Below are 21,329 nucleotides of genomic sequence, written 5' to 3' on the forward strand. Positions count from 1 at the left end.
ACTACTAAGATTTAAAATGCGTAAGGAAAGTTCAAATTCACAGAGCAAGTGAGCTAACTGACCTGATTTGAGGATAGTGGGCTCAGTCACTCTCTTTCCGTTGACATAAGTCTCAGCCTCTTCACAAGGCTCTAGGACAACCGCTGCTTAGGAACAGAGAAGGCAATGAGACACTTCTGTCTGTCAATATTTAAGTCTGATGTACACAACTACAAGCCTGTGAATCAAGACAAACATCACCCACTTTCTCCCATTGGACCTGTAGAACTGGTAAAGGTGCAGTGCTCATCCTTAATGAAATGGCCACTGAGGACTATATCCTGACGACTGCTGGCGTCTACACGACCTACCCTAAAAAATAAAAAGTGATGAGATGATGTCAGAGCAAAAAGTATTTAAAAACGTACTGATTAAATACTACATGTCAAGAGAACATGAACCGGTTTATATACCAGTATATTTGATCAGAAAATGTTTTACAATATCTAACCTGGTGATCCCATCTTTAATGTAGTACAGCAGGCACTCAGACATCAAGGGATCCTCGTTGAGGTTCACCAGATGAGGTGTCTGACACAGAACAAGAAATAATTTACTAACTTAAGAAATTAGTAAAATTGTAAAAAAAATAATGAATTATCCATATGTTATTTACAATATAACATATGCATCCAGTGCACATCAGAGAGCTGAAAATAAATATCTCCCAGTAACAAACATCAAACAATCAGCAATAGTTGAAACCATGCAGTCAAATTAACTCCCTACAGTTTTACAGCATGAGTGTTTAATGTAGTCCCAGTCAGATGTTTTGGGGCTGCAGGCAAACAGCCATAAATCACCGAAATGGGGGCACTACCATTATCATTCCCCCCATGTTTACACCCATCACTACATTCAGAGAGTGTTTGAAGTGAGTAATGAAGTAGATTGAAGATAACACTTAATGAAAAAGAAAAACCCTCGACTGATCTGCCTTGGCAAGGCTGTTGTTGAAGTGACACTCAGAGCACTCAGAGAAAAAGACAGCTTTAAACACTTCACAGCTACAAACCTCATTGGGGGAAAACAGCCCAACTGTGTCGATAAACACAGGCTCGGGCTTTCTAGGGTTATTGGAGGGCTTTGGGGTAAATAAACAAGCATTTTAGTGAATAATTGATATGGTAAGTATTAGATCACAGATGATTTTTGGAGATGATATTTTCTTACCTTCTTAGGAGAGAACACACCAACTGTCCCACCATCTTCTCGCATTGCTACACCCATTTCTGCCAGCAAGGCCTCTCTGTGGATGAATGTCAGACTCAGTATACCAAGTGGCTGCATGATTTGTCCTTATGTCAAGATGCCTCAGTCATCAATGTAGTTTATATGAAATAGGTTTTTTTGCTGCACAAATTTAAAATGGTTCCTTTTTCTTTATAAGTCAGTACAGCAAAACAACCCCACTGTTTCCTATTTGTTGTTGCTGTAAGCCTGTTGTCTCTTTGTGTTTGTGTTTTCTCACAATTTATTTGTTTGTTTTTTAAGCAAAAAAATTAATCTCAAGAAGGATTTTACTAATGAAATTAAATAAAGTAAAATAATTCTCACCTTTCCATTCTAATAGCTTCTGTTCTGCGAAGTTTCTCTTCCCAAGTCTCATTGAGTTCAGCAATGATTTTCTCTGTTTCCTGACATTTGAAAAGACATATTTATTTATTTCAAGAACAAGTCTGGTGAGGTGCTCTATATTTTTATTTTTGTTAACAAATCCCATGAAAAGCCCAAAACCAACAATGAACTGATCTCATGAAAAAGTATTGTCTGTTTAGCCAAAGCTGGATATATCTTATTCTTATGTGCCATAGAGCTCCTTTTGGCCAAAAACTATTAAAACACACACTAAACCTGCTGCCATAAATATTTACTTGAGCACCAAATTCATAACTGAAAATGGTCCTCAACAAATGCACCATTTAATCCTGTTTGAATAACGTTTGTTAGAAACTGCAGTGAGCCACTGTTTTAGGAAATAGTTTAAAAAGGAAACTTTAGGGGGTTTAAGGCAGCAACCATGAATCACAACACCCCCAGAGTGAGTCCAGCCTGGGGCCTTTATTGCCTATTATTCCCCATCTCTCTCCCCTCACTTCTGTCATCCTTCTACTATTGATTTTCTAATACAGGCATAAAATGCCCCCAAAATATGTAGAGATTTATGGCATCAGTAGGAAAAAATCATCCAGTCTGGGGAAGTCAGATAGTATTGAGAAACAGACTTTTGGTTTTGGTCTAAGATAGAATATTTCCTGCCTTACATTTTACTTACTGAGAGGGTTATGAGTTAAAATACTAGTGATACTGAAGATTTATCTGCATATGATCTGACAATACGCAGATGATGGAACTGTAACTGTAGAGTTTGCTCTCCAATATTCACCTTCAGTCTCTCGATGGCCTCTTCGCTGCCTGGGCTGAACATGATGCGGTCATGCAGGCTGGCAATGGATCCTGCGCGGCTGGACAAGGCTGAGAGAGACGGAGAGGGACTCATCCCTGTCATGGCATTGGTCACTGTGGAGAGATCATCCTTTTGATTCACAGCTTGGCCTTTATTGTTATTGTTCGTGTAATCGGATAGGTCTGTCAGGGTGGGAGGGGGCACGGCATATGTACAGGAAGTGGGGTTGGGGTAATCGATATAAGGAATAAAGAAATGAAGGAATGTAAACAGATAAGGAAGAGAAGAGAAGAGAGAATAGAAAAGAAGATATGTGGGCTGAAACAACTCACAAAACGTCACAAAGAGAAATTTGAATTGCAATTATACAAGCGAGGGCAGCACCGGGGGAAAGCCACGCACAGAGAGGACCAACCAACCAAGATGCAATAGGGAGGCCATCCAGCCATAACCAAAGAAAATGCAGCTGTTACACAAAAACCTCAAGCAGAGCATCATATGCAGGAACATTCAAAAACAAGAAAACAAAGATGCCATCTAAATACTGTTCATCTGCCATTTCAAAAAATCTTGTATGAGACACGGGTTCTATTGCTCACTCCCAATCAAGCATCTTTCACCACAAAAATAAAATTAGTCATCATGTATTGAAAATAAAGCTCATAAGTTAGGCCGCCCTTTCTGCAGACATAATGACTCATTTGTAATAGGGTCTAATTTCCTGCGGAGAACATTGGAAAGCCAGAACTCTCAATTAAGATGCAATTGCATTTAAGTGTGCTTCTCTAAAATTAGTAATGTCAAACAAATTGCTGAAAGTAAAAATCCATTTCTCTGGCAGAGAAATAGAAATAGAGTGGTATGTTTGTTTGGACAGCCTTGAAACCTAAGTCCTCATTGGACCTTTCTGAATCCCAATTTTTATAATTTCTATTTATCAAAATAGTCTACCAACAACCCTGATTGTGTTCCCTGTTTTATGTTCAATGTTTTATCTTGGCACTGTTGTGGCACCACGAAGGCCTATAATAGATTCTACAAAATAAAGAACATCAACCCTGCAGCTGCTGCTATGGCAACACAGAGCTATGAATTGGGAAAGTGTATCACACCCATCCATCTGGACAGGCTGTTGTCCGCCAAGACGGATCACATAATCTCGCCTTTGCAGTGCAGTTAATGAAGTCCTGAAATATTCAAAGACAGTGAAAATTTATCGCAAAAAATGAGATGACTACCTCAGAGATCCAGTATTATGGAAGTGATTATACTCTGTGCCTCTAAAGGCGGCATCATCGTCTTATGTTTTCTGTTATGGTTGCCAACAGAAGGCGATAAAGTGAGACAGACCCTGCCAGGGGGATGGGAAGCTACAGTTTTTACATCAGGGAAATTAAAGATTGGGATGAAATATATCGCATTATTGTACACAATCTTCCATATTTATTGCTTTGCTGCTTCATGCACAGTTTAGCCCTGCCCCACCGATGCCACAGCTATAAAGCCATACACAGATCTCTACAGCACCATGACATGGCACATTTAGATTAGAGCCAAAATGACAAAGCATGAAAATCACCCCCAGACCTGGACTACATGCTGTTAATATTGCATTAACATATAGCTACATTCATTTCAATGCAGCTCTCCTAAATGAAACATTTAAAACTAAATTCTTTACAATATTGTGGTGCTGCAGAGAACACAGAAAGCTATTGTTTACTGTCACAGCAAGCACGGGTGATGCTAAGCTGCCACAAGAGCAAAAGCAAGAGCCAGAAAACACACATTTCAAACCCTCTATATCAGCACCAGATGTTCGATATGCTGGGAGAAGAGAAGATAAAGAGTGACAAAGAGAGAGAGAGAAAAAGAGACAGCGTAACACCTTTAGATAAAAATGTTCATGGATTTAAACATGCACTTCTTATTTGCAGAACACCTGAGCAGACTACTCAACACAAATTAACATCAGTTTAGCTCCACTGCTCTATTTGCATTTTCATTTCTGTGTGAAGATGCGTTCATATGTGAACACATTTTCATCTTGTTTACAAGGAGACCAGGATTCACACCTCTTTCATTCAATGAAGAACATGAAATTCGCTTATTGTTGTTGACCTGTGCTACTTGAATAAAAACAAGAAGACTAGGGCCCTATTCACACTACTCCGTTTTAGTTTACAAACAGAGAATTAAAACAAATATTTGCCCGACTTCACTAAAATGCCCTCCGGAGCTTTGAAACGCAAAACGGGGAGGCAGCGTTTCCAAACTTCTCCATTTTAGGTCTTCGTTTTCGCCGTGTTAGTCTGGATGGGAGGTGCAAATGTAGCAAAAGGTCTCCGTTTTAATTTGAAAATGCAGTGTTGTGGATGGGGCTCCATTTGACGTCCTACATTTCCCATAATGGAACTCAATGGCATCAGACTGTTATGTGCTAATGTTAGCTAGCTTGACATGCTAGCTCCAAAAGCTAATACTTGAGAGCCTGCCAACACTATTTCCAGTCCTGCCTGCTTGTTTTTTTGCACAACATGGGAGTAATCTGTACGTCTGGACCCACTGCAGTCTAAAGAGAACCAGTATCTGTTTATCTCCATTTACAGCTTCCTATTGATTTTTCTGCACTGGCTAATTTGCTTTGTGTTCTATCTGAACACACATCAACACACACAATGTTTGTGAGCACGGAGAATAAAATGTAGTGCTTGTGAGGGGAGCTGTGTGGGCTGAGGTGAGACTGAGCGTATCATTGAGAATAGTGTGCACACAGGATCTGAGACCATAAACACTTGAAATTAAATCTATAGAGAGCAATGGTCTCACAAATCCAATAAATGATCCCTTACTCTCAATGATGTCACCCAGGCCCTGGGCATAGAGGAGATCTTTCAGACGAGACACCTCCTCCTTCAGCTCGCGAACCAGTCGGTTGTTGGGGTCCTCGTTGATCACAGCGTTACAGCGAATCTGTTTGGCGCGGTCTGCATACCTGCGGGTGCAAGGGAGGGATCATTGGGCATGCTGACACAGGTGAGGGAGGAGACAAAAAGGCACACACATTCACCATCCCCCTGACATTACACATCCACAGGATTCTGCAGCCTCGCATTGTAACTCAAGAAGGGCGTTTGAAGTGTAAAACTAATGCAAGCTGCGTAGGAAAACGTGTATCACACAACACTTAAGTCTCACTGCCATCAGTTTCCTTCAAAGCCACATTCAGCAGCGGTGTGGGATGAAAAAGATGCAGTTTGTCTGCTCTGTACCTGAGTGTGCTGAGGGTCTCATCGTAGTTGATGTCAGCTGGACTCAGGGCAGCCACCATCGCAGTACGAGAATTCCCCCCTGACACAATTAAGACAACACTTTGGTCTCAGTTTGTCCAGAACTAGTTGACCACTGACTTTTAACAAAGAAATAAATACTGTGTTCATACCCAAATTTTCTCTCAGTAACCAGGTGAGAACCGAATCTCTGTAGGGGATGTGGCTTTCCACTTTCTTCTTCTTTTTATTCTGTGTATTACATTAAATCTAAAAATTAAAATCAATGCATGTGATGGCATTTAGGTAAAGGTGAATTAAAAAAATTATAAATTACCTTATTCGACCCAGAGTCCTAAAATGAAGTAGACAGTAAAATGAACATGTTTATCCTGCAGAACAGCTTTATCTCACAATGTGCCATATGAAGATGTAATACATACCACTTCTGCCAAAGCAGAGATGACTTTCCCCAGTGTAGTTAGAGATTTGTTGATATTTGCTCCTTCCTGCGACACAACAAGAAGCAGAGAATGATATTCACATTGAAATGAACTTCTTTAATATGCAAATATATATATATATATATATATATATATATATATATATATATATGTCTCTTATCATCATTGTTTCCCTTATAGGGTAATAAAATGTATTTTGTGTTTGAATATTCACAGTGCAGTTGAGAGAAACATTTCACCTTAAGCCTGGTCCCTTTGGCTCCAGTAGAATCAGCCCTCTCACTTCCCGCCAAATCCACCAAACTTATTTTGCTGACCTGCAACAGAACATCCACTAAATAAACTGCAAGACATTATCTGACAACTAAAAAAGCTAAAGCTAATCATCTTTATTTCAGAGACAGTTTTCATTAAAAAATATTACCTTTTCATTACAGCATGACCTTCAAGCAATCATTGATTTCCAATTTACGACAAGATTTAAATCTGTGTCATCAATCAGCTCATCGACAAGCACAGGCAACAGATCAATGCTAAACAAGTTCACTCAGGGAGTGATAAAACTACCTTTTCAGAGGTGTTATCAGTCTCAGCATCATGGCGTTTCTGAGTGAATATAATGTTAAAGACAGCATGCGAGCGACTGCTTGTCTCATTCATGTTGGTGGCAGCCACAGTCCTGTAGAAACAGTGAACACATTATTAAGGAAAATGTGTCTCTTAAGATGACGGAGCAAATTGCAAATCCTACTATTTATGTTGCAGGCGTGACAAACAATCAAAAAACAGAGTTCAAAGGCCAAATGGGTACAATATAAATAATCAACTCATAAACCCATAATAAGAACTTCTGTCTCTGATTGTGAGTGTCGGCACAGCTATAGTGTGTGATCCTTCTGGTATGTACTGTACATTTTACTAAACCCTCTATGGCAACAGTGCCTGAATGATTGAACAGCTTCTCACCTGGCCTTGTTGCCAGAGTCCATCAGGTCCTGGATGTCATTGTAGGAGGTGACAGCCAGCTTAGACAGGTCCTCCACATAAGGCCCCATCAGAGGATGTTCTCGAACACGCAGGTTCCCTTTATTTTTGGGGTTCAGTAAGTCCCGCACACGTTCACAGTAGATTTCCATGTAGCTTACCTGTTTAGAGTTATAATATTAGCTTGAGGTTCAGGTGTACAGCACAGACAGTGAACCTGTATTTGTCTTAATTGCATTAGCAGTATTAGTTTTTGTGTCTACCTGTCCAGGGACTAGAGATGGAAATGAGCAAGTAGCTAAATCTGGGACAATACTTCTCTTCACTTTGTGTGAGATTAATGTTTTTGTACTTGGGCCCTGACAAATAAATGGAATAAACTAAACAAAATCATAAACTAAAAGGGAGGAGCTGATGACAAGGGGCATTGATGCTTACCTCCACAGAATAAGACATGCTGTTGTCTGTATTGTCATTGATCTTAGTGAAAAGGTCTTCACACAGCTGGAAGGAGAAAAATAAAAACATGATTTCTACAGTTGTAAAATCTGAGAAATCAGCTATCCTCTGATTTATTATCAGCACTGGTCAAATCATCATAAGTCGGTACCAGGGGAATGATTCCTTGTTGGTCCTTGACATCCTGTTTCCCCATCATGGTGTAGGACTTGCCAGCGCCTGTCTGACCATAAGCAAAGATGCAGACGTTGTAGCCCTCAAAGGCGTGCAGCAACATTTCCTCTCCGATGTCTTTGTATACTTGCATCTGAGAAGCATAATTGACATCCTCGGGCTGTGGACAAAGATGAATAACCACCGTATAAGTCTTACACTTTATCATATAATGTAAAAGTGTAAGTGTGCGCGAGTGTGTGTCTTTGTTGGGGTGTCTGTACAACATTTGCGCTGTGGGGGTGCAGAAAGAGTTACCGAGGTGTGGGACCAGTAGGAGTAATCAAAGTTGAAGCTCTTGTTGTCTTTGGCCTGCTTGGGGTTGATGATGGCTGAAAGACAGGACAAGGAACACGGGTCAGAGGGAGGGTGAGAGCTGCCCACGGGAAACTCTATCTGAGCTGTGTCGGTGTCATGTTGTGCTAATAGAGCTGGGAAGGCCTTAGTCGCCACCTCCTCTTTATGTACCAATATCACCTTTAGTGATTTGCGCCTTTGCACTAAAGCAAAACATGATGACACTGCTGATGTATTGCAACAAAACACTTTTTTGGAGGACCAACAGAGTGCTGAGACAATCTTTTTTTCATGAAATGAAATACATATATCCTGTTATATCAGTTGCCATCAAGCAGGAAGCTTCTGGTCAGAAACCTGAGGCAAACGCGCAAGTCCATTAAACCTGCATTCTATCGAACGGCAAGCAGGGGGCGACACTTCTGGTTGCAAAAAGAAGTCCGGTTCCATTACAAATAATGGTAAAATGACCCTACTTCTCAGCTGATTTATTACCTCAGTAACAACACTTTCCTAATGAGTTTATGGTCTCAGTCGCTAGCTTCAGGTCTTCTTCAATACAACAATATGTTCATTTAGTAAATTCTGGTCCCATTTAGAGGAAAATAGACCAGAAAGCAGAGTATGCTTCAGGACAGGGATATCTATGATTGACAAGTCGTTACCATGGCAACCTGTCAATCAGGCTAGGGTAACTCATACCCACGGCACTGTGTAAATTTAACCAGCGCTGTTGAAAAAGCTTATTAGGAGCTGGCTGTTCACTTTCTCTGGTGAGTACATTTAGTTTTAAGACTGTTGTTCGCTAGACAAAATGACAGCTAAGGTGAAATACAGATGCAGCTAGTTAAGCAAGCTAACTAGCTCCACAAACGGCTCCACCGTTAGCTCCACCGTCACAAAAATCAACATGGCGGCGCCCTATTGGACAAACTCGAGGCTTCAAAACATGGTTTAAAAATTGCAAAATGCCATTTTAAAGAAACTGAATCTACAAGATTGTATAAACAACATAAGCAGTATACATTTGCAGGCTTTGATGAAATAATAGAGGGACTTACTGCTGACCACTGATACACAAGTGAAGTGTTTAGCTTTAATTTCAAGTTTCAAGGTGACACATAATGAATCACTCTGTAAACATCCAAACTTGTGTACACATCTGAGAGAATAGGAATATCAAAAGCAAGAAAATCTTCAGTCTGGCTCCACTGGTGCTATAGCATCATTACACACCAAAAAAAACAAAATTTCTTGATAAAAAGAAGACACATTTTCACTATTCTCCTGTTTTCAAATGTAGGTTTTGGCCTGATGATGGTGCCAGTCAAACGACCATGTTGTTGTGTACCGGGTTTCTCTATCTACCAGTGGCCATTTTAGGACAGCTCAGACTCAGCTTGTCAGGCTCAGCTCAGCTTTCAACAGTCTCAGCGTGAAACAACCATCATCCCTGAGCTGTACTTCAACAGGCTCAGTAGTGCGATGTTATCCTTCAGAAAAATTCCACCTCAGTGAATGTTTTTCTACTTTTTCTACTCAAACAGAAAACTATGTTTTGCCCATTACACATTTTTTAGATATAGCAAAATTTACAAAATATATATATAATCTCACACCAACGTGGCTCGTCCCCAAGTCCCCTCCCTGTTCCACTCACATACACACTAAAAGAGGATCTGACTCAAAAGGAAATTCAAATTTATATCAAAAAAGAGAGTTCCAGTAGCAGGACCACACCTCAATCATGCCACATCCAGCTTTCCTGTAAACACCCAATCCTCTCCTCCACTTTCGCTCTCATATTCTGCGCCCCTCCTTCCCACTCTTCTTCTGTCTCTTTTGTCTTCCTCTCCTTCCTCCTCTCTGTACGGTCCTGAGGGGGTCCATCATGCCTGGGTGCTACAGCGGATTCCCCACCCAAGCTTTTCCACAACACAGCAGCAGACCAAAGTCTCGCACACAATCATTTTCGTTTATAATCATTTAAACATGTATTAAAATAACGAGAGACAAATGTAAACCATTCTGACTTAGTCAGACTACTAATGGTGTTTCATTTCTGATTTAATTTTCTGATGTGTTGGCGTGGTCTCCCTAGATGACTTCCACACCCACTGTAGCCTTCTAATGGATATATGATGGTCAGTGTTTTTTGTGATTCACAGAGAATTGCAGTCTAAAAAATACCATTTTGGTCTGGTAGATTTACATCCCAGGATCACCACTGATGTCTCAAGCAAATGTTCGTAGTACATTTATGATTGATAAAATATTTTCCTACGGATCTCCGACCTAACTTGATATTAGATAAGTCTGCTTCATGACCCTTTTTGAGCAAAACTGAGGTACTCCCTCCCTCCCTTTATGATGATGACAATTGACCACATGAAAGAATAATATTCTCAAAAAATCAAGTTGAACCAACTACAATGGGGGTTTTGTAGAAAACTCCTTTCAATTTACAATTAAAGCCTGTATGATGGGATGCTACTGTCCGTTCATTCGCATGATTTAGAGAAACATTTTACAGTTACAATTTACATTGTGTAGTTAAACATAAACGCAAAGTACTATTGTTTTCTCTTAAGGCATCTATTATACTCAAGTTTTCCAATCAAGAGTTTTTATGTGAATATGCCAAAACCTAGTAGCGTGCCCACCCAAGAAAAATAGTGGTGTGGTAATACCAGCTATAAAAATGCTTCCTCCCTGCTCCCAGAGGTCCAGACACCATTTTCTCTGCTAATGCAGATGTGGTCGATAATAGAGAAAAAGGCCCAGGGCTAAGTACACTTTCAAGTAAGTGTACACACTACTATTTCCTCTCTACACTGGTACTGTACTCCCAGCTATGAAATGTAGGCCAGTGGCTGGGTTTCGGGTTTCAGGCCCATTCCTCACCATGACAGAAAGACGAGGCTTCATTTACCGGGCATGATTTGTCCGGATACTCTGGAAGATGGCCAACTATGAGCATGCTGTAGATGCACTACAGACTCACACAGTCCTCTCTTTCATATTTATCCAATATTATTGTCCTTAAATACATGATGTTTACTGCTAAGCACAGCTACAGAATCAATTTCACTAATCAGCTGGAAATGCTTTCCACAGTGCTAATTTCTCCCACTGTGCACTGCAACAAATGGTCATACAATAAATAATATGTTGTAACATCAGACATCACTCTGAACGTTGGTGTTGTTGGCCATTACAAAGCCAGTCCGATCACATATTCAGTAAGTAAGCTGTGGCTGTGCATTTCTTTACAGTAAAAATAATATAAGATAAGATAAGATTTATTTATCTGGTGTTGCAGCAGCACAAAGACTAGTAGAATAAGTAGAATTGATGGCTTTGCACATGTCCTAACTAACCACTTTTTAAAGAAAATGCAGTTTCAGTGATGAGGTGGTGCAGTTGAAACAGTGAAAAAGTGTAATGGTGGGTCACTGCAATTTGTTTACAATATCTCGTAAAAAAAACAACAACAACCCATTATGTTTGTTTTAATACTGCATTTCTGATATGCAGCATTAACAAACATCCCTTCCATCACTGAAGAAAAAAGCCCTCTTTGAAAAGCCTCTATAGGTGTACACACATATATATGTATATATTAGATATATATTAGATATATATTAGATACACATTATATAATGTGTATCTAATACAGCCTGACAATTAATGAAGGTCCCACAAGGTCTCAAGCTGCCACGAGGTAAAAACAAGAAAGAAACTCAGTGGTCTTCTTGGTAAATAACACTGCCTTGGTTTTATAAAATCAGGACTCTATAACAGAGGAGACCGATCAAATAAACCAAATCTGAAAGGAGACGTGGACAACTTTACCGAACCACTAAAATGAAAAATACATCAAGATCTGTCTATTACCAAGAAGCAGAGCCCCTGCAGTACGACATCCTCTCGTTGCTTAGTCATCTCTGGTTTGTGGTATGATTCATACAAGATGACCCCCCCCCCCCCCTCCATAATCCAGCGCTGGAAAGAAAAGCTCTCAGATAAAGTAATTACTTTAGAGTAGCAGTGATTGGCAGCATATATGAGGGTTAGACATGAGGCAGATCTGCCCATTCATATTAAACTCAGCAGCTTACGTGACGTCACAGTGGTCACAGCTCTCCACCTGAGGCCAGTTTTAGCAGCATTTTAAGCACACAGCATGTCTACTCATCATAGCCCCCTTTACTACCTGTCTTATCTTTTTATAATGGAAATGCTTTTTAATTACGGGGTGCTGAGTTTATAGATGACGGCAGTTCTCTAAGTCACGTCATGGAGGGCAAACATGATTAGACTGAATACATCAGCAGCTTAATTTTCTTCTGGCCGTGTGCTCGCAAACCTCGTCACCACAGGTGGTCAGGAGCGTATGCACGCATCCACCATATCTACGCTTTAATCAACATAATGTTTGCACATACTGACTTCTTCTAGTGAGATACGTAAGTGTACAGTACACCACTGATATTCCCACTTACATTTACAGCAATCAAATTACATCTTTGGAAGAGAGAAAAATAAGCAGGAATCATTCATATACTGTATGTTGTATGCAGTTTTAATTAATTAGCTAACTTCTTGAAAACAACTTTTATTTTCATTATTGAATAATTTATTTTCTTGACTGATTAACTGTTTAGTTTATAAAATGTCAAAAAATAAAAGTTATCAAAATTTTAATGTCTTGTCTGAGTAATGGTCCAAAACCCCAAGATATGTTTTTTAATATCATAAATGATTTTGTTTTAAACACAGCAAGTATTCATATTTTAAAAACTGGTACCTGTGACCTATTTTTACTTAAATGTCAAATTAGTTTATATATTTCAAAATATTTGATCAAAATTGTTTTGATGGCATTTTTCTGTCAAACAACTAAGATAGATTGATCCAGTAATTATTTCAACTCTTCTTAACTGGTCCATGGTAACGAAGCTAACTCGAGTGTTAAGTGTAACATGTCTTCTATATGATAATGCGACAATTGTGCAACCTTTTCTCACACCAATCACTTTTCAGCTGATACCATTTTACTTTCAAATACTGGGTACTATTTCACCACGGCCGAATAACTGTGTAGTTAACTTTGTAGTTACACCTTATATTACATTTGTAAGTACTTATTACAAAGGGATAGGTCCAGCTTTATTTTTAAGATCTACATGTTTCATTGACAACACTGTACAGTATGATTTTATATCAGGCATCATATCAGTTATCGGTGATTTTAATTCCCCAAAATGTGTATTGGAATATGGAAATACATAAATACTGTATATTTTATGTATCCCGAATTGAAAAGAGGGTGCACTTTATTTTCAGCAGGTGTGATCATTAGTATTCTCACTGTTTTTTAGAATTATGCCACTGCAATTCATAATCATTGTTAGTGATGCCAACACCTCACATCATTTATCCTAATTATAGAGGTGATGATCAGCTCTAGTTTAATTTAGTTGTAACACATGATATTTTCAGCATCCTTTTACGACACACGCCGTGTTTGTCTTTGTCATAGCTGCTGGGTCTTCATAATTGTGACTGTGTAATGCTGGTCAGATTGTCACGGGTGACCTGCCCCAGTAAATAGGAAAGGAAATCTGGCTGCGTCAGCAGGTCTGGCAGAAGGGATGTGAACCCACTGACAGAGACGGGAGGAGAGCCACATAAATGCTATTTTCAGCAGCAGCAGCAGCAGCACTTAGCTTGTTGTCTGCTGCTTTATGTTGGTCTATGTCCGGCCAGAATTAGCATTATAACGGAGTAAAGATTTTGCTAATGAGGTCCTTTAATTGTGCTAAAAATTAAAAAGGGCCGCATGAATCCACTCAATTGCCCCTAAAATAAATTTAATTCGTGTGAATTTGGACAGAGTTGACAGAAGTTTAGATAAGGACTTCATACTAATTGGTGCATGATATTCATGTTTTTTTGTATTAATTCGACAGCCCAGGATAACTTATATCTAATTGTTATTTAGCAATTTCCAACTATTTGAAGTTGTTTACACAACAGCAGACAGATAACTTGAATTCCAACATACTGTATGACAAAGCAGCCACAGAAACTACAGTCAACAGCAGGAACTAATGCATGAGAAATGCACTACTACTTTTGTGTCGAAGGGTGTGTCCACATTTAAACAGATAGAATGTCCAACAGCAATATAAATCTGCCGTTGGGGGGCATATAAACATTTACCTTTATACAGTAGATATTACCAAGAGCGCTTCTAATGATTAAGTATATAAAAAGATATTTTGAATCAGTCCAGTAGTGAAATCTCTTAGTTCTAAGCAGTCTACGTTTTTTGCTTCAATATAAATCAAAATCTCTCCACCAAGTATATGCACCCATTAGCCTTCTAAAGAGAGACCTACTTTTTACTTCTGGTCTGTCCTTTGCATCTTAATTAAGTTCAGCGTGGGAGGGAAGATCTCTCAACCAACAAGATTACTGCCATTCTCCTGCTTTGTGGGAACTGGGCTATTGACCCACACATGAGTGTCAGAGAGCACAAAGCAGAGAGTGAGACACGCATAAAAAACTCCTTCTTCTTCTTCGTCTTCCTTTCCTCAGCCCAGACTACAAAAAGACAATGGGGCATTTATACTCTGCCTCTGTACCCCCTCCAGACACTGCAACCAATGGGCTTTTTCATGACATCAGTCTGCTCACATCCTCCAGTCCACATCCAGAGCCATTGACTCAGTTTGGAAGAGATCTGCTCTGCTGAAAGACTTGCGGCCTCACTGAAAGTGGCTTTGTGTTGTGTGTGGGTCTGAGCAACAAGACGCTTTCTAGTACTGCCGACATAATGGTAAAAATCTGTTTAATTTCTGGATTTTGAAGATTATACAGATCACCACTCAGTCAGTGTGTTTGTGTGTGTGTGTGTGTGGAGGTGTGTGTGTGTGTGTGTGTGTGGGGGGGGGGGGGGGGGGGTCAACTCCCTTTCGTGTGTCAAGCCTGATAAGCTGTGTCAATCAAATGTCCATTGCAATGTCTGTCTTTAACTACCATAGCCCTGAAATCTGAACTGCAATATACGAATTCACCAGCTTGTAGAAGTGATTTAAGTTGTGGGGAATCCAGCCCAAGAGCTCCCAGATTTAACTGGATGCAGGTCTAAAAAGATCTTTTGCACATTCTTCTGTTACTTATATTCAAGGTCACTCCAATTTCTGATTTGACTATAATAATAAAAAAAAGGTCTAAACACCCGAAGCAGCCAACTACATAAACTGTTGGGGGTTTTTTTTAGCTCCCCATCACTTTATGCAAGAGTTATCTAAAATCTAGTGTCTCAGCCTGGCTGATGTTGTACTCTCTTGAATGAGCCACAGTACAGTTTTTTACTGCAAAAGCACTACTATGTTAGGTTCTATCACGAGGTCTACAAACAAACTAGAATAGAATAGTGAATATTGCAGTGAATAAGAAAGAACTTTGCAAATTAGCATAAAGTAAAGGACAAGCAACACAATTTACTGAAATTCAAGAGTTTTCAAGTCACATGTACTTGGATAACTATCTTAATTAGAAAGAACAAACAGGCTTTGTGGGATTAGAAATCCAATTCACAGATAAAATCAAACGGGACTTCTCCAAGGACATTTCAGTGGTGTCCACACTGTAAATGTATTCCCTGTGGACTACAGTGCCTCTTATCTACGTTTACACTGCTAAAAGAGACACTGCTGATGGCAAAATACTCATTGTCCAGAGACATAAGAAGGAGCTCTGTGCCAAAGCAATAACACCATTCTTACCGTGGGTATCAACAAAATGTAGTCACCATCATGCTATGAAATCCTTAAGGGAGAGTTAAAAAAAATAATATGAGATTTTTTTGTATTTAGTCTACCAGGTTTACTACATCACAAAATGCAACAAATCAAATATGATGGTCCAAAAAAGCCACCTAGTGTGTTGTTTAGTCACCCATGACATGAGGAAGGAGGGGGGAGATGGCTAAATTAGGCCAAATGGTAAATATTTCAGGAAGCCTCATCCATTATTGACAAATGGCTTTACCTTGCTAAGCAGGCTACATATCGAGTATCTTTCCAGTCTCCTCTCGACCAGAGTCCTCACTCTGTGCACTGTACAACCCAAGGAATGTGGGGTGATGCTCCGAACTACATACGTACAAAAACTAGTACAGAAAGGTTTGCAGGAAACTTTACTCGAGCTAGATCCAAGTACACAATAAGTGACACTCCCAAATTTTAACATGGGTTTTTCCATATAGACACAATCATTAATTTCATCCAAATATAGCCATCATTGTGCTTATTGCTTACATTTGCATTAGTGGCAGATTTGAATGGAAAGATTAACACTTTGAATAAAGAGCCATTTTAAATCTGGATTAATCTGGCCACATAAACAGGCATTGCCCTAAATAAATATCAGGTCAAATATGCAGGAGATTATGTCACCTAGAGCCTGATGTTCAAGAGATTTTTAGAGCAGGTGATTCATTTTGACAACCGCTCTACTGCTTGGTGTATTCAGTAACCGAAAAGATCGACCATGTAGTAATTAGACAGTCGTCAATCTTGCAGACAAGCTCAACAAGATGACATTTCCTCTATAGATACATTCCAATTATCTCCAACAGAATCTCAGTCACCCCTGCTACTATGCAAGGGAACCTGTTTTCAGTAATCCCCTCACACGGGGTGGTGAGGGGTCAAGGTCAGCAATAGTTCAGAAAAGCCTGAACCCGTGCCTTCTGGTTGAGGAAGGATCCCCCAGTTCATGCGTACATCTGGCTGGGTGTCTTCTGCCAACCACTTTCTGAATTTTTTTTTCTGCAATCTATATTTTATCTTAAATTTAAGACAATGAAAACACAAAAAATAACAAGTACACATGCGTAAATGTAAAGCTGTCTTTAGAATACTTACTGGTGGTGTTTCCAGACATCTGGATAATGCATTTGCTTTCTTTTCCCATCTCCCTTGAATTGAAGGGGCGGACACGCACCGCCACCTTCACAGAGGCCCCTGCCATGGTGCTTTCTTCCTAGCACCTTGGGGTGCCTTTGTTAGTGCCCAGGTGTAGGGACTGCAGGTCTGTAGAAGGAAGCACATAGTGAATCCTCATTAGTATGTAAGTATATATCACTTCATATGCAAACCAACTAATGACACATTTTTTGGCATTATGTTATGTTATGTTACAAAAGTGAGCTCTATAATTTTTACATGTGTGTAAAAAATTGTAAGAGCTGAATATTGCACCTTATGGTTGACATGATGAGCACAATAGAGCAGGGCAGGGCTGTGTGGCAATAACATGAAAAGACCATGCATGGTCAGCTACAGCCAAGGGAGTTGGATAATAAAGCTAGCAGTAACAAAAGAAGTGCAGCAGCAGCAGCAGCTAAATGTCAGGCTATTTCCCTGGATGACAATGGCCCTGTAACCAGCCACAAATCCAGGGTCTGGCTCCATTCAGTAGCTCAGTTTCATGAAACTCGTAACTCATCATCATACTGTCTCCTAAAAGACTACATATGAAAATTAAATCCCTGTGTGATTTTAGTGAATGCTGGCATCGTGGGTGTATCAAGTGCAACCATGACTCATCATCTGTGGCGATCAAATTACAATCATTTAACATTTTCATCAATAAGCTTCAACAGCGAGCAATGTGATGTCAATTAATATTAGAAAACAATCATCATTTAGCATATTAATGAGAGAAAGTGTCATTTCTTTAACTTAATTTATGCCCAAGATTTGGGATGATGTTGGATTTTGTATCAATATTCAGAGTATGTTCCTTGGATTTGTGACTCAGATGTCTGTCCTCATAATTGAGCGTTGTAGATTTGCTGTGTCACCCTGCTTCCTGGTACATTCTCTATAGCTCACACCTGAACAGATTCACTTGTGATACGCATGCGAGCAATGTTGTTTCAATGGGAAAACATTCTTTCGGCATTTAAGGTGCAATTGTACCATATACTGAGGACAAATTAGGATGAATAAATTAAATAGACTAAACAGTGTAGTAAGATTCAACATCAAATTCAATATTGTTTTGATATTTGAAAGGAAGCAGTGAAGACGAAATTCACATGTGTAAAGCATCTTATGTTCACCTGCTGCAAACAGATTATATTAAAGTAAGCAATACTTTTAGGACTGACAGTTTCAATCTGCTTTTTTTCCGGATCAACATCCAAGTATATAATAATCTTGTCATACAGTTGCTCAGACCAATCAGCTGATGATGCAGCTCAGCTGGGCGGTGACCATTTTCCCGGTGACAAAGGCCAATATAATTTACCATGCTGCTGTGTATTTCAGCGTGACGACGGCCTGATACAATTTTGCCTTATCACTCAGAAAAATGATTCAATCGGTAGCTTTTTAGTATGACAGCAAAGCCATGAACCAGGTCAACGCTGACAGGTTTTGTTAGGCTAAAACTGACAATTCATTGCTGTAATTACTGAAAAAATAGGCTACTTCTTGCGTCATTTTCTGAGCTTATCGCATCTTCAATCAACACATAGGCTGCGTCTGGTAGTTTACCTTTCGCCCAATGACAGGGCATTTCTTCCTGTCGTCCTGCTCACATAATTAAAATACATTTTTTCAAACAGCATAGCCTAAGCAATAACATAACATGACAGTGCATGTGCTGTGTTACGGCTTTAATGTCATTCGCTCTCTACAGTCGACTATATTGACAGTGACAGCCTCTTCAATGGCCGCACCCTATGCCCATCTCTTCCCAGGAGATTTAACACTAAGTAAATAAAGACTGTCTCGTTAAAACTGCAAAGCCAGCGGGACAATGAAGAAATAAAAAAGGTTTACCTACCTTCGCAGTGTCAATAACGTCTCGCGTTTGTGTTGCTCGCCTGCTTTATTATCCAGCTCCCTAGCTTCTCCCACCTCCGTTGGTCTCCTCCAGGTCTGGCACTGCCCCTGCTAATAGCCTCTCCTCTCCATGAAAACTGAAAGGGCAGTTACCGCCGAAGGCGTATTGTACCCACCAACCCACCCCCTCTGCCCTGCCTAGCCAGTGGGGACCCAAGAAGGAAGGACGGCCGGTTGTTTGAATGGTTTCCACACCTCAAAGCCGTCAAAATGGCTCTGTTGTCTCCCTGTCTTTGGTAAGGATGCTCGAGCTCCACTGAGCTGGTGACATCACCACCGAGGGAGGTAACAGCATCAATGCAGTGGTGGGAAGAGAGAGAGAGACGAGGGAGGGGAGGAAGACAGGGAGCAGGATTTAGTATCCCCCTTGTAACACCTCACATAAAAACTGCTGCTGTGTTACACTTATTTAAAGTTAAAGATAGCGGGGATAGCCTACAATATTTTCCCAAAAGGGTTACAACAGCCAAGTTTACTCACAGTTTTGAATGTAGTGGACAATAGGAGCATGAACCCGTTATGAATAGGGTTTAGTAGGACATCAAGCTGAGAGGAGACAAACTGGCACAAAGCAGGTCTCCGCACCATGGAAACTGTCTGTTCAGTGAAGCGCGCAATGTGGCATCTGGGATCAGAGTCTGCCCACAGAACCAGTAGGACTATTATACTGTAGCAGAAACATTATCATGCTTCTTAAATTGCAAATGGGGTGTCCCCAATTTGCCTCTTTCTTAAGTGATGTGGCTTGTCCTTGCAGTTAGAAGTGTTTTCAGTCGGTTGTGTCTACACCCTCTGTCTACTGCTACCTAACGTTATATGGTAAACATGCTATAGGCCTACTTTTCTTTTTAACAGCAGACATTTTTACTTGTCACAGTAGGAAAGGTACAGGTGTTACTAACACTAGTGATGGATCTGCTCTATCCAAGCATGCACAATAGCAGGACCCTTAAACTGAAGAGGGCTAAATGTAATTCAGCCATCTTTAAATGTATTATTTACACCTGTGTTTTTCCTACTGTGACATGTCATGCTCTCATGGCAGAGCCATCATTAATGTTATGGGTAGCTCATGAGCTTTTCCTACAATCACATGTCAAAATGTCTGCTGTAAATAAATGGCTATTATTTTTGTTTGATTTGGGGGATTTTAGCAATATGGAGGGAAGAAAGGGTATTTTACAAGTTACAAGGTAGTTTATTTATCATTATACACACACAACGTAGCATAGCAAAGTTTGTAGTCCCTTCATGCTACACACACAGAACTTAACAGATAATTAAATGTGTATTAAAAGATGGTAACATATACATTAAATAAAACAATATAAACAGACATTTAGATACATATATAAAGTGGGAGTCCTGTGTTGGACTCATGATCTCCTCACCACGGCCTTTAAATAGAACTGCTCTTAGACAGCCACTGAGCTGATTGGAGAGATGAGAGGGCCGAGCCTAATAATGACAATGTGTCCTTGTGGAAGGGACCTGACCCATAGGTCAGTAATGGCTGTTTCTATCAGATCAATACATTTTCTTTTCACTATTAGTATATAAGTTACCTTATAGTACAATACAGTCTGGATTCTGAACAGCAAGTTATTTCTTAGAAGTAAATGTTCTGCATAGATGTATCTACCAACCATTGCATGTTAAAGTACACATAATTCCAAATCTATTCCATGGTACACCTATTAGTTGACATCTGTTTTCACCTACAGTGTAAATAGGCTTATGAACATTATGCCATGCTTGTATTATGATAAAATACCGAGTCCGTTGTTTGAGGATTAGCAGCAATAAAGGGTTATGAACAGGAACTCTGCATGGTGGTAGGATACTTTGGCTGCTCAGGTTTCAGCCTGAGTGAAACATAATGCAATTGTGTTTTCTGACCTTGCTCTTTGCACAGTCCTACCGTTCCTACTGATCCCCCCCACCCCCCCACCCCCCAACCTCAACCTCGGACACATTTGCTCGATGTGTATGTGTATCTCCCTTGGGCCCCGTCTGTCTCCTCCACTTCTGTCTGATGCAATTGCTTTATTTAATTCATCAGCATTAAGATTTCGAGATCCAATCCGTGTACAGAAAGAATATACTGCTTTGAGAAGTGTAGCCATGGTCTACCAACGCCACACAGAAAAGAAGAAAAAGAAGTGAGTGTGAATCACAACAGATAAAGAAGGATGTTGTCACTCGCATGAATCACTACATACTAGATGAAGTACCCCATATACACTCTTCCTCCCTGTTTTAAAGT

The 21,329-nt window shown here is 39.9% G+C and overlaps 1 protein-coding gene across 17 annotated transcripts in view; it reads right to left on the minus strand.

The window, feature by feature from the left end:
- kif1aa (kinesin family member 1Aa) overlaps positions 1-19,320 on the minus strand; it is a 41,735-nt gene extending 22,415 nt beyond the window's left edge. For 4 of the 17 annotated variants that reach the window (XM_038716716.1, XM_038716709.1, XM_038716714.1 and 1 more), the window contains exons 1-20: positions 19,005-19,319; positions 17,075-17,242; positions 8,094-8,167; positions 7,774-7,956; positions 7,602-7,667; positions 7,146-7,324; positions 6,747-6,858; positions 6,419-6,496; positions 6,159-6,224; positions 6,053-6,070; positions 5,889-5,967; positions 5,719-5,797; positions 5,299-5,441; positions 4,235-4,273; positions 2,426-2,628; positions 1,597-1,676; positions 1,213-1,288; positions 491-570; positions 245-351; positions 63-143 (exon numbers count right to left, since the gene is read on the minus strand). In XM_038716716.1, coding sequence (XP_038572644.1) covers positions 63-143; positions 245-351; positions 491-570; positions 1,213-1,288; positions 1,597-1,676; positions 2,426-2,628; positions 4,235-4,273; positions 5,299-5,441; positions 5,719-5,797; positions 5,889-5,967; positions 6,053-6,070; positions 6,159-6,224; positions 6,419-6,496; positions 6,747-6,858; positions 7,146-7,324; positions 7,602-7,667; positions 7,774-7,956; positions 8,094-8,167; positions 17,075-17,180 — 1,849 coding nt within the window. In that variant the 5' untranslated portion in view covers positions 17,181-17,242; positions 19,005-19,319. Of the gene's footprint in view, positions 1-62; positions 144-244; positions 352-490; positions 571-1,212; positions 1,289-1,596; positions 1,677-2,425; positions 2,629-4,234; positions 4,274-5,298; positions 5,442-5,718; positions 5,798-5,888; positions 5,968-6,052; positions 6,071-6,158; positions 6,225-6,418; positions 6,497-6,746; positions 6,859-7,145; positions 7,325-7,601; positions 7,668-7,773; positions 7,957-8,093; positions 8,168-17,074; positions 17,243-19,004 lie in introns of all 17 variants that reach the window. The other 13 variants (XM_038716721.1, XM_038716720.1, XM_038716723.1 and 10 more) reach the window with 10 other exon arrangements.
- Between the last annotated feature and the right edge of the window lie 2,009 nt (positions 19,321-21,329).

This window comes from Micropterus salmoides, unplaced genomic scaffold (assembly GCF_014851395.1).
Source record: "Micropterus salmoides isolate LMB-PRFRI ecotype aquatic unplaced genomic scaffold, ASM1485139v1 Ms_hic_scaffold_13, whole genome shotgun sequence".
NCBI lineage: Eukaryota > Metazoa > Chordata > Actinopteri > Centrarchiformes > Centrarchidae > Micropterus > Micropterus salmoides.